The 13,742-nt window shown below is 39.9% G+C and overlaps 1 protein-coding gene across 3 annotated transcripts in view; it reads right to left on the reverse strand.

Moving 5' to 3' along the window:
• TENM1 (teneurin transmembrane protein 1) overlaps nt 1-13,742 on the reverse strand; it is a 563,665-nt gene that overhangs the window by 133,881 nt on the left and 416,042 nt on the right. For all 3 annotated transcript variants that reach the window (XM_061179128.1, XM_061179127.1, XM_061179126.1), the window contains exon 17: nt 8,753-9,014. In XM_061179128.1, coding sequence (XP_061035111.1) covers nt 8,753-9,014 — 262 coding nt within the window. The remainder of the gene's footprint in view (nt 1-8,752; nt 9,015-13,742) is intronic.

Genomic DNA, 13,742 nt, shown 5'->3' on the forward strand with positions numbered 1-13,742 from the left:
CATTATCTACTTGATACCAAAGCTGTCCACTGGCTCGATCTTCTTAGATGGTGGCAGAAGTACAATAGTGAAGGATAGCATGACACTCACCACCTTGGTATTTCATTTCCCTAAGGAATCATGCAATCCTAGAGCAGTTTGAAAACTTGTGTTGAAAGAGACCCATGCTTCCTAATATCTGTGAAAGGATTGGTGTACCAGCCCAATGTACTCATTAAATACTATCTAGTTTTTTCTTCCTTTCTTCAGGAAAACAATGGAAAAGACAGGAGTGGCAACTCTCCAGACTCCTTTTTGTGGAGAGTACTATTTTTTGTGAGCCTTTCTCAAGTGGTATCCTCTGGGCAGTGCTAACAGCTGGTGGGGATGTTGTGATGGAAGAAAAACCAATTCAATCTTTGACTGTTCATTTACCTCTTCTTGAGTATACTTGAATCCTGGATCTGTCTGATTTATGAGTCCATTTTGGTGGACATTAAACTATCATTAAAATATTAAAATTAAAGTACCATTAAAATGTTTCTATAACATAGTGAGAAAATTGTACTATGGATATCTGAATGACTTAGAATTGAAATGAAAATACTGAATGATCAATAAAGAAAAATCCTCAGGCTGCCACTTCCGGGCTGCGCCCCAGCCCAGCAGATCAGACGCGGTTGCACCCTCGTGGATGGTGGAGGCGGCAGCGAGCTAGAGCCCGCTTCGCAGTTCGTGGCCGTGTAGAGGCCGGGCGAGCGCGGGCACCAGGACCCGGCCCAGGCTCGGCGAGCAGCTCTGCGCGCGGCTGGGGTCATGGTGTACTGAAAAAGCACTCAATCAAGAGAAATCTCGGGGGAGCTGGAAACTATCAAGTTATTAAGGCCACACAGGGGGCAGAAAAGATAGAGTTTTATAGGAGGAGCTTCAAGATGGCGGAAAAGACGCGGAGATCACCTTCCTCCCCACAAATACATCAGAAATACATCTACACGTGGAACAACTCCTACAGAACACCTACTGAACGCTGGCAGAAGACCTCAGACCTCCCAAAAGGCAAGAAACTCCCCACGTACCTGGGTAGGGCAAAAGAAAAAAGAAACAACAGAGACAAAAGAATAGGGACGGGACCTGCACCAGTGGGAGGGAGCTGTGAAGGAGGAAAGGTTTGCCACACACTAGGAAGCCCCTTCGCGGGCGGAGACTGCGGGTGGCAGAGGGGGGAAGCTTCGGAGCCACGGAGGAGAGCGCAGCCACAGGGGTGCGGAGGGCAAAGCGGAGAGGTTCCCGCACAGAGGCTCGGCGCCGAGCAGCGCTCACCAGCCCGAGAGGCTTGTCTGCTCACCCGCCGGGGCGGGCGGGGGCTGGGAGCTGAGGCTCGGGCTTCGGAGGTTGGATCGCAGGGAGAGGACTGGGGTTGGCGGCGTGAACACAGCCTGAAGGGGGCTAGTGCGCCACAGCTAGCCGGGAGGGAGTCCGGGAAAAGGTCTGGAGCTGCCGAAGAGACAAGAGACTTTTTCTTGCCTCTTTGTTTCCTGGTGCGCGAGGAGAGGGGAGTCAGAGCGCCGCCTAAACGAGCTCCAGAGACGGGCGCGAGCCGCGGCTATCAGTGCGGACGCCAGAGACGGGCATGAGACGCTAAGGCTGCTGCTGCCACCACCAAGAAGCCTGTGTGCAAGCACAGGTCACTCTCCACACCGCCCCTCCCAGGAGCCTGTGCAGCCCGCCACTGCCAGGCTCCCGTGATCCAGGGACAACTTCCCCGGGAGAACGCATGGCGCGCCTCAGGCTGGTGCAACGTCATGCTGGCCTCTGACGCCGCAGCCTCGCCCCGCATCCGTACCCCTCCCTCCCCGCGGCCTGAGTGAGCCAGAGCCCCCGAAGCAGCTGCTCCTTTAACCCTGTCCTGTCTGAGCGAACAACAGACGCCCTCAGGTGACCTACACGCAGAGGCGGGGCCAAATCCAAAGCTGAACCCCAGGAGCTGTGGGAACAAAGAAGAGAAAGGGAAATCTCTCCCAGCAGCCTCAGGAGCAGCGGATTAAATCTCCACAATCAACTTGATGTACCCTGCATCTGTGGAATACCTGAATAGACAACGAATCATCCCAAATTGAGGAGGTGGACTTTCAGAGCATTGATATACATATATATTTTTCCCTTTTTCTCTTTTTGTGTGTATGTGTCTGCTTCTGTGTGTGACTTTGTCTGTATAGCTTTGCTTTTACCATTTGTCCTAGGGTTCCGACTGTCCGTTTTTTTTTGTTTTTGTTTTACTATAGTTTTTAGCACTTCTTATCATTGGTGGATTTGTTTTTTGGTTTGGTTGCTCTCTCTTTCTTTCTTTTTTTTTATTACTTAAAAAATTTTTTTTAACAATTATTTTTTACTTTAATAACTTTATATTATTTTATTTTACTTTATTTTATTTTATCTTCTTCCTTATTTCTCTTCCTTTCTTCCCTTCCTCCCTTCCTCCCTCCCTCCCTCCCTTCCTTCCTTCCTTTCTTTCTTTCTTTCTCTTTCTTTCTTTCTTTTCCGCCCTTTTATTCTGAGCCGTGTGGATGACAGGCTCTTGGTGCTCCAGCCAGGCATCAGGGCTGTGCCTCTGAGGTGGGAGAGCCAAGTTCAGGACACTGGTCCACAAGAGACCTCCCAGCTCCATGTAATATCAAATGGCGAAAATCTCCCACAGATCTCCATCTCAACATCAAGACCCAGCTCCACTCAACGACCACCAAGCTACAGTGCTGGACACCCTATGCCAAACAATTAGCAAGACAGGAACAAAACCCCATCCATTAGCACAGAGGCTGCCTAAAATCATAATAAGGCCACAGACACCCCAAAACACACCACTAGACGTGGACCTGCCCACCAGAAACACAAGATCCAGCCTCATCCACCAGAACACAGGCACTAGTCCCCTCCACCAGAAAGCCTACACAACCCACTGAACCAACCTTAGCCACTGGGGACAGACACCAAAAACAACGGGAACTACGAACCTGCAGCCTGCGAAAAGAAGACCCCAAACACAGTAGGTTAAGCAAAATGAGAAGACAGAGAAACACACAGCAGATGAAGGAGCAAGGCAAAAACCCACCAGACCTAACAAATGAAGAGAAAATAGGCAGTCTACCTGAAAAACAATTCAGAATAATGATAGTAAAGATGATACAAAATCTTGGAAATAGAATAGAGACAGTACAAGAAACGTTTAACAAGGACTTAGAAGAACTAAAGAGCAAACAGTGATGAACAACACAACAAATGAAATTAAAAATTCTCTAGAAGGAATCAATAGCAGAATAACTGAGGCAGAAGAATGGGTAAGTGACCTGGAAGATAAAATAGTGAAAATAACTACTGCAGAGCAGAATAAAGAAAAAAGAATGAAAAGAATTGAGGACAGTCTCCGAGACCTCTGCGACAACATTAAATGCACCAACATTCTAATTATAGGGGTCCCAGAAGAAGAAGAGAAAAAGAAGGACTGAGAAAATATTTGAAGAGATTATAGTTGAAAACTTCCCTAATATGGGAAAGGAAATAGTTCATCAAGTCCAGGAAGCACGGAGAGTCCCATACAGGATAAATCCAAGGAGAAACACACCAAGACACATACTAATCAAACTATCAAAAATTAAATACAAAGAAAAAATATTAAAAGCAGCAAGGGAAAAACAACAAATAACACACAAGGGAATCCCCATAAGGTTAACAGCTGATCTTTCAGCAGAAACTCTGCAATCCAAAAGGGAGTGGCAGGACATATTTAAAGTGATGAAGGAGAAAAACCTACAACCAAGATGACTCTACCCAGCAAGGATCTCATTCAGATTTGACAGAGAAATTGAAACATTTACAGACAAGCAAAAGCTAAGAGAATTCAGCACCACCAAACCAGCTTTACAAAAATGCTAAAGGAGCTTCTCTAGGCAGGAAACACAAGAGAAGGAAAAGACCTACAATAACAAACCCAAAACAATTAAGAAAATGGTAATAGGAACATACATATTGATAATTACTTTAAATGTAAATGGATTAAATGCTCCAACCAAAAGACATAGACTGGCTGAATGGATACAAGAACAAGACCCGTATATATGCTGTCTACAAGAGACCCACTTCAGACCTAGGGACACATACAGACTGAAAGTGAGGGGATGGAAAAAGATATTCCATGCAAATGGAAATCAAAAGAAAGCTGGAGTCGCAATTCTCATATCAGACAAAATAGACTTTAAAACAGACTATTACAAGAGGCAAAGAAGGACACTACATAATGATCAAGGGATCAATCCAAGAAGAAGATATAACAATTGGAAATATTTATGCACCCAACATAGGAGCACCTCAATACATAAGGCAAATACTAACAGCCATAAAAGGGGAAATCGACAGTAACACAATCATAGTAGGGGACTTTAACCCCCCACTTTCACCAATGGACAGATCATCCAAAATGAAAATAAATAAGGAAACACAAGCTTTAAATGATACATTAAAGAAGATGGACTTAATTGATATTTATAGGGCATTCCACCCAAAAACAACAGAATACACATTCTTCTCAAGTGCTCATGGAACATTCTCCAGGATAGATCATATCTTGGGTCACAAATCAAGCCTCTGTAAATTTAAGAAAATTGAAATCGTATCAACTATCTTTTCCAACCACAACGCTATGAGACTAGATATCAATTACAGGAAAAAATCTGTGAAAAATACAAACACATGGAGGCTAAACAATACACTACTTAATATCCAAGAGATCACTGAAGAAATCAAAGAGGAAATCAAAAAATACCTAGAAACAAATGACAATGAAAACACAACGACCCAAAACCTATGGGGTGCAGCAAAAGCAGTTCTAAGAAGGAAGTTTATAGCAATACAATCGTATCTTAAGAAAGAAGAAACATCTCAAATAAACCACCTAACTTTACACCTAAAGCAATTAGAGAAAGAAGAACAAAAAACCCCAAAGTTAGCAGAAGGAAAGAAATCATAAAGATCAGATCAGAAATAAATGAAAAAGGAATGAAGGAAACGATAGCAAAGATCAATAAAACTAAAAGCTGATTCTTTGAGAAGATAAACAAAATTGATAAACCATTAGCCAAACTCATCAAGAAAAAAAGAGAGAAGACTCAAATCAGTAGAATTAGAAATGAAAAAGGAGAAGTAACAACTGACACTGCAGAAATGCAAAGGATCATGAGAGATTACTGCAAGCAACTATATGCCAATAAAATGGACAACCTGGAAGAAATGGACAAATTCTTAGAAACGCACAACCTTCTGATACTGAACCAGGAAGAAATAGAAAATATGAATACACCAATCACAAGCACTGAAATTGAAACTGTGATTAAAAATCTTCCAAGAAACAAAAGCCCAGGACCAGATTCGGCTTCACAGGCGAATTCTATCAAACATTTAGAGGAGAGCTAACACCTATCCTTCTCAAACTCTTCCAAAATACAGCAGAGGGAGGAACACTCCCAAACTCATTCTATGAGGCCACCATCACCCTGATACCAAAACCAGACAAAGATGTCACAAAGAAAGACAACTACAGGCCAATATCACTGATGAACATAGATGCAAAAATCCTCATCAAAATACTAGCAAACAGAATCCAACAGCACATTAAAAGGGTCATATAGCATGATCAAGTGGGGTTTATCCCAGGAATGCAAGGATTCTTCAATATATGCAAATCAATCAACGTGATACACCATATTAACAAATTGAAGGAGAAAAACCATATGATCATCTCAATAGATGCAGAGAAAGCTTTCAACAAAATTCAACACCCATTTATGATAAAAACCCTGCAGAAAGTAGGCATAGAGGGAACTTTCCTCAACATAATAAAGGCCATATATGACAAGCCCACAGCCAACATCGTCCTCAATGGTGAAAATCTGAAACAATTTCCACTAAGATCAGGAACAAGACAAGGTTGCCCACTCTCACCTCTACTGTTCAACATAGTTTTGGAAGTTTTAGCCACAGCAGTCAGAGAAGAAAAAGAAATAAAAGGAATCCAAATCGGAAAAGAAGAAGTAAAGCTGTCACGGTTTGCAGATGACATGATACTATACATAGAGAATACTAAAGATGCTACCAGAAAACTACTAGAGCTAATCAATGAATTTGGTAAAGTAGCAGGATACAAAATTAATGCACAGAAATCTCTTGCATTCCTATACACTAATGATGAGAAATCTGAAAGTGAAATTAGGAAAACACTCCCGTTTACCATTGCAACAAAAAGAATAAAATATCTAGGAATAAACCTACCTAAGGAGACAAAAGACCTGTATGCAGAAAATTATGACACTGATGAAAGAAATTAAAGATGATACAAATAGATGGAGAGATATACCATGTTCTTGGATTGGAAGAATCAACATTGTGAAAATGACTATACTACCCAAAGCAATCTACAGATTCAATGCAATCCCTATCAAACTACCACTGCCATTTTTCCACAGAACTAGAAGAAAAAATTTCACAATTTGTATGGAAACACAAAAGACCCCGAATAGCCAAAGCAATCTTGAGAAAGAAAAACGGAGCTGGAGGAATGAGGCTCCCTGACTTCAGACTATACTACAAAGCTACAGTAATCAAGACAGCATGGTACTGGCACAAAAACAGAAATAGAGATGAATGGAACAGGATAGAAAGCCCAGAGATAAACCTATGCACATACGGTCACCTTATCTTTGATAAAGGAGGCAAGCATATACAATGGAGAAAAGACAGCCTCTTCAACAAGTGATGCTGGGAAAACTGGACAGCTACATGTAAAAGAATGAAAATAGAACACTCCCCAACACCATACACAAAAATAAACTCAAAATAGATTAAAGACCTAAATGTAAGGCCAGACACTATCAAACTCTTAGAGGAAAACTTAGGCAGAACCCTCTATGACATAAATCACAGCAAGATCCTTTTTGACCCACCTCCTAGAGAAATGGAAATAAAAACAAAAATAAACAAATGGGACCTAATGGAACTTAAAAGCTTTTGCACAGCAAAGGAAACCATAAATAAGACGAAAAGACAACCCTCAGAATGGGAGAAAATATTTGCAAATGAAGCAACTGACAAAGGATTAATCTCCAAAATTTACAAGCAGCTCATGCAGCTCAATATGAAAAATAAGAAAACAACCCCATCCAAAAATGGGCATAAGACCTAAATAGACATTTCTCCAAAGAAGATATACAGATTGCCAACAAACACATGAAAGAATGCTCAACATCATTAATCATTAGAGAAATGCAAATCAAAAGTACAATGAGGTATCATCTCACACCAGTCAGAATGGCCATCATCAAAAAATCTACAAACAATAAATGCTGGAGAGGGTGTGGGGAAAAGGGAACAGTCTTGCACTGTTGGTGGGAATGTAAATTGATACAGCCACTATGGAGAACAGTATGGAGGTTCCTTAAAAAAGTAAAAATAGAACTACCATACTACCCAGCAATCCCACTACTGGGCATATACCCTGAGAAAACCATAACTCAAAAAGAGTCATGTACCAAAATGTTCATTGCAGCTCTATTTACAATAGCCAAGACATGGAAGCAACCTAAGTGTCCATCAACAGATGAATGTATAAAGAAGATATGGCACATATATACAATGGAATATTACTCAGCCATAAAAAGAAACGAAATTGAGTTATTTGTAGTGAGGTGGATGGACCTAGAGACTGTCATACAGAGTGAAGTAAGTCAGAAAGAGAAAAACAAATACCGTATGCTAACACATATATATGGAATCTAAAAAAAAAAAAAGAAAAAATGGTCATGAAGAACATAGGGGCAAGACGGGAATAAAGACACAGACCTACTAGAGAATGGCCTTGAGGATACGGGGAGGGGGAAGGGTAAGCTGGGACAAAGTGAGAGAGTGGCATGGACATATATACACTACCAAACGTAAAATAGATAGCTAGAGGGAAGCAGCTGCGTAGCACAGGGAGATCAGTTCAGTGCTTTGTGACCACCTAGAGGGGTGGGATAGGGAGGGTGGGAGGGAGGGAGAAGCAAGAGGGAAGAGATATGGGGACATATGTATATATATAACTGATTCACTTTGTTATAAAGCAGAAACTAACACACCATTGTAAAGCAATTATACTCCAATAAAGATGTTAAAAAAAAAAAGGAATATCCTCAGGAATCCTAAAATATGAAGTTTCAAAAATGTCTTCCTCTGACTATAAAGCTTGAACACTTAAAAAGCAGTTTTAGACAAAATGCACAGGCTTGACAACTACCTTTACTAAACGCAGCTAAACAAGAGGAGTTGTCATGACTTCTAAGAACAATGACAGTGGACGCAAATTAGACAGTGGAAGAAAACTAGATTTCTTAAGGAGCTTTAATTTCAGAACCACAAATGGTCCCACCTCATTGATTATACTGTTACCACTATTGAGGCAGCAAGCTTTGTTCTTTTGAGCACAGTGTTCATCAGGTCAAGGTTTGGGGTCTAATCCTCATGACAGCTAGTTCATCTTGCTTTGTTCCGTGGCCAGAGATAGCACCTTATAGCTCCAGCCAATCGCCTTGCAAATGTGTGCCGGAGAGATTACATTTGAAGGCTTCTCTTGAAAAATGAAGGGCAGCACATTATAGGGCTGGCAGGAGTACCAGGAAAAGGAATCTAGCCATTATACACTGTTGAGCACCCCATGGATACTATGATTTTATACTTTCAAGGTCAATGTACCCACCTGCAGCTCAGGAACGATAGTTCCCCTCTCTGGACAGGATCCTCCAAATGATGTGAGTGGTGAAGGAAGCACAATAGGGTTTGGGCTGATAAAGTTGGAGATATCGCAGGATGGTGGGTCTGATACAACTCTCTGCATGGTCACTTTCTCCACCACAATAAACTGATTCCAAGGCAACCAGAGTGTCCTCTTCTCAGGTAGGAAAGGTGACCGATCAAAGATTAAGACGACAGAGATACCACCGACAGCTACGAGGTCAAAGCTGAGAAGGAAAAAGAGAAGATAGTTTCAACCAAATGAACAACTAAAATAAAATTAAAGTTTAAAAAACAGGTAATTTCAGTGCTCTTTCCTTCTTTTGGGACACAACTATATCCATTTGTATTCTCTATTTTATTCCTTCTATTCCGTCTAACTAAATATTCATTCCATGGAGACTTCACTATCCAGTAGACTTCTGAGAAAAAATTCCATATCACCAGTTGATATTCACCTAGGATTTATAAATCAATTTTAATGCTATCTTAAAAAAAATCACTGCATATATTTCTGCAAAGCCAAATCTGACATCATTGCTCCTCCCCGTGCTAGAGAGAACTGAAAGATGGCCATTCAACATTAAGCAACAGCTGTAATATGCTGCATTATTCATCCTAAAAAAAATTGCTATAATGTAACTCAATAAAAGTAAGGAGCCAAAAGGTTAAATACCTTGTTCACAGTCACAAACATAGTGTCAGAAACCTGATGGTGTCTTTGAGATGGCATTTGGAGAGAGATACCAGCTGAGGAAATTTGTTCAGTGAAATTTGCTTGAACAATACCATGCTTGAACCCTCCACATCTGGCTACCACCTTTGGCTCCTGATTCTACTTGAACTCTAGATTTAGGATTTCTGGTTCGCTCTAGAATGCCTCTTCGTTTCCTGTTGTAAGGAAGTCTGTAGTGGACCCTGTCCATCTCCACTGACAACTTCCATATCTCTGACTAAACAAGACTACCTCTTCTGTAAGTCCATCTCTTGATGTGGTCTCTGAAATGACTCTTCAGTTGGAGCATAATAGACTCAGATTTCAGTTCATTCTGCACTAGATGGCTCTACCTTCCTGCTCTTTTAAGTACAATGATGTCTTTGAGATAATGTACTTGAAAGCATTCAAAAAGCATAAAATACTATGTGTACAAGATAATGATAAATTATTATCATTATATCTTAAAAATGGATAAAGGGCAATGGATGCTCCTTAATATTCAGAGCAACTTAAATCCACAGGAGAGAGATGTAAGCAATTCTGTGTGTTAAAAAAAAAAAAAAAGAACCTTCTTACAACACTTTTCGATGGTAAAATGCTCTGATAGTGAATCAGACTTAATTATGGATCTCTCACCACTCCCTTCATATGACATTTATTATATTTATTATAGTATTACCAATTGTGTCCTGTTGCAGGAATCTTTCATGTAAAGATAAGTGGACAGTAACAAAGGATAGCTAATACGGTATTTTTTTATTGTTGCTTTTTCAGTCAAGTAGCTGTAATATTAAGGCAGTTTCCAAAAAGAGGATCTGAAGAACTGCATTAGCTTTAGAAAATAATTTAGGTTTGAAGTAAAAAAAGAAAATCCCAAACAGCTTATGGTTTAAGACAGAGAGGCTGAATTCATGATAATACAGGAGCAGTTTAAGGCAAGCGTAGTGAGGGAAAGTCCTACATTACTTGTCAAGAGACCTTTTCTCTGGTTCACATTCTACACTGATTCAACTGTGTCCTTGGGCAAGTTTATTTGCTTCACCCAAACCTCAGCTCTTGACTCCTTAAAACTGAACTGCTTACTTATTTGAAAACAAAAACAAATGCAAACACAAAAACAAAATAAACTACCCAAACAAGAACATATGTACCTGGCAATTATTCTTTACTTCTAGAAAGATTAAGCAGACAGGGCAGGCTTCTTGTTTTGTAGAAAGAATGTGATTTTGGCTTCATACACACCTGGGTTCAAATCTCAGCTTTGCCATGTTAACTTTGTGTCTTTGGGCTAATTATTTAACTCTCACGAACTTCAGTTTCCTCATTAGTAAAATGGGGCTAATATGGTCTATCACTCAGCTACTACCATAAGTGAGTAAATAAGATAAAGACTTAAGAGCCAAGCATATAGTAGGGACTCAACAAATGTTAACTTTCTTCTCAAATCAGATCCATTGCCCTATTAAATTTACAGATGTCTTCTCTTGTAGTTCAAATGAACTCTAGGCCAGTTTTTGATTATCTCCATAAGCAGATACTGAGTTTTAAGTTCTCCTGGGAACTTCCCCTAAGCGTCCTGTGTTGGGTTAGTTTTATGTGTCAACTTTGTTGGGCTACAGTACCCAGTTATTTAATCAAACACTAATCTAGGTGTTGCTGGGGAGGTATTTTGTAGATCTGGTTAATATCTACAGTTAGCTGAGTTTAAGTAAAGGGGATTACCCTTGATAATGTGGGAGGGCCTCATTCAATTAGTTGAAAGAGCAAAACTGAAGTTTTTCAGAGGAAGAAGGATTTCTGCCTCAAGACTGCAGACGTAGCATCTACTCCTTGCCGAGAGATTCCAGTCTGCTAGCTTACCTTACAGTTTTTGGAGTTGCCAATCCCCACAATCACATAAGCAATTCCTTGAAATCTCTTTCTTTCTCCCTCTCTCTATATACAGTTAACCCTTGAACAACGTGGGGGTTAGGGTTCCCCCCAAGCACAGTTGAAAATTTGCTTATAACTTTACAGTTGGCCCTCCATGTCCACAGTTCCACATCCACGGTTTCAACAGACTGCAAATCATGTAGTACTGTAATACATATTTATTGAAAAAAATCCACACGTGGACCCATGCAGTTCAAATCCATGTTGTTCAAGGGCCAACTGTATATATATATTATACATATATATAATATATATATGCATAGTATGTATTATACATATTACAATACATATGTACATATTATAATACATCTGTATAATATGTATTATGCATGTATATGTATAATATACATATATAATATACATACATATGTATATACACACATATGCATGTATATGTACATGTATATATGCATACACACACACACACACACACACACACAGAGGTTCTGTTTCTCTGCAGAACCCTGACTGATTTCTCCTCTTCCCACCTAGCAATTATATATAGTAAACACTGTCTGGGTGACTCATTAATTGCCATGGTGGTGGAAGGTGGATCTGTAGCCAACAATCCAACTAAATTATTGCAATACCCAATAGAATGCTCTCTGGATGATTAATTCCTTTGGGATTTCCCCCACCACAAATGGTCTCCATTGGCACGAGTCAATAAGAACAGGTTACAAAGTCACGTGAGAGTGAGCATAAAACACCCAAGGGAGAGGACATATTTGTTTGGAGACTATTAATCTGTAATAAGTCAGACCAGTCCTATTCATAGATGGAAGACCATTGTAGCTTATGTAAAATGCTTATTTCTGCCTTATGGTATCCATAAATGAACAAACTCTTATCTTGAGGGGAATCAGAGGAAATCCTCTCTTCATCTTCCAAAGTCTTCCAAACAAAGTTCTTGAGACCTTTAATGCTCTCAAGAATCTTCTAAGAATGTCAATGCTTCACCTATTTTGCTTATCATTAGCTGAACTATTAATATGAGCATCTGTTACACATCTAAGTTGAAAGTGGTAAATCATAGAAGGTAAGAGTAAGATTACTTGGGTTCAACTTTTGGCTCTACCCTTATTAGCTGTGTTAATTTGGATAAGTTTTCTCATCTGCCAAATGGGGAGGATGATAATAATGATTCCTATCTCATAAAGTTGTTGTGAGGATGAAATAGAATATGTATGAAAATGCAAGGAATACAGTAGATAATCATACATCATCTTTCCTTTAGAATTGCCTTTTTTTTTTCTTTTCTGCTACTTGGGCCTCTCCCAATCTGCATACCTAATCTCTTCTTACTTTTAGAGGGACCTGTCTTCCACTCCCATCCTTCCTTCTGCTTTTTATACATCACTTTGGTCTCATGACCTAGACTTTTCCTGGTTCCCTAGGGAAAGTTGTCAATTAACTTGTGCAGATGGATGATAATGTGGGTAATTAGTTCTCCAGCCACCATAACATATTTGCATATAACAGGGAGTTTGAAAGAGTCAATAACTTAACCCAAAGCAGTGATACCATTGATGGGAACAACAGGCACAGTGGCAGAGAGGTGGGATTGAGATTTGGAGACAGAAAGCCAGAACTTTTCAGCATTTTGCATATCACACCCTGTCTACTAGGTATCTAAATGCTAACCTCAACCTTTCTATAATCCTTTTGCCCTCAGGTATATTATAATAGATGGCTCATTACTAATTAGCAATATAATTTACATACAAATAATTCATATAATTTCCTAAAATCTTAAAAAGTTTTTCTTAAGTAGGTTAAAATTCTTCCTTATTATCTTCTTTAACTATTTTTTGTAAGCCTTTTCTTGAGAGGCAGTTGAAAAAATAAATTCAGCATAGCCCAAGTTGAACAATTAACAATTCTGAAGTGGCTAGGACTAATAATAAGGTCTGATTTTAGGTTCTTGAAATGACATAGTCTCTCACAGTGTGATAAAGCTTCAAGGCAACAGGTCTCTTTATATGAGTACTGAAGCGGCTTGTTATAAGTAGGACATTTCAAGGGTAGCCACCTGGAGACTAGGGCACCTCAAAGCCATCATTACAATGTTCCTGAGAATCATAAATAGGTACCTTTAAGCTGGACACATGGGCTTATTGACTCAAATATTCTAAACAAATGTCTACCTAAAGGATGGCAACAAAAATGTTTTTGTGAGCAAATCCTTTTCCAGGAGGAAAAGATTTAACTAGTGGTCTTGCTTTCCAGGTCTCTGAGAACCTGGGGAAGCCCTTAGAGAGCAGCTTGGTGGTTGGTGCTTAAGGTTAAATCACTATGGTTATAT

Source organism: Eubalaena glacialis, chromosome X, assembly GCF_028564815.1.
Source record: "Eubalaena glacialis isolate mEubGla1 chromosome X, mEubGla1.1.hap2.+ XY, whole genome shotgun sequence".
Lineage (NCBI taxonomy): Eukaryota > Metazoa > Chordata > Mammalia > Artiodactyla > Balaenidae > Eubalaena > Eubalaena glacialis.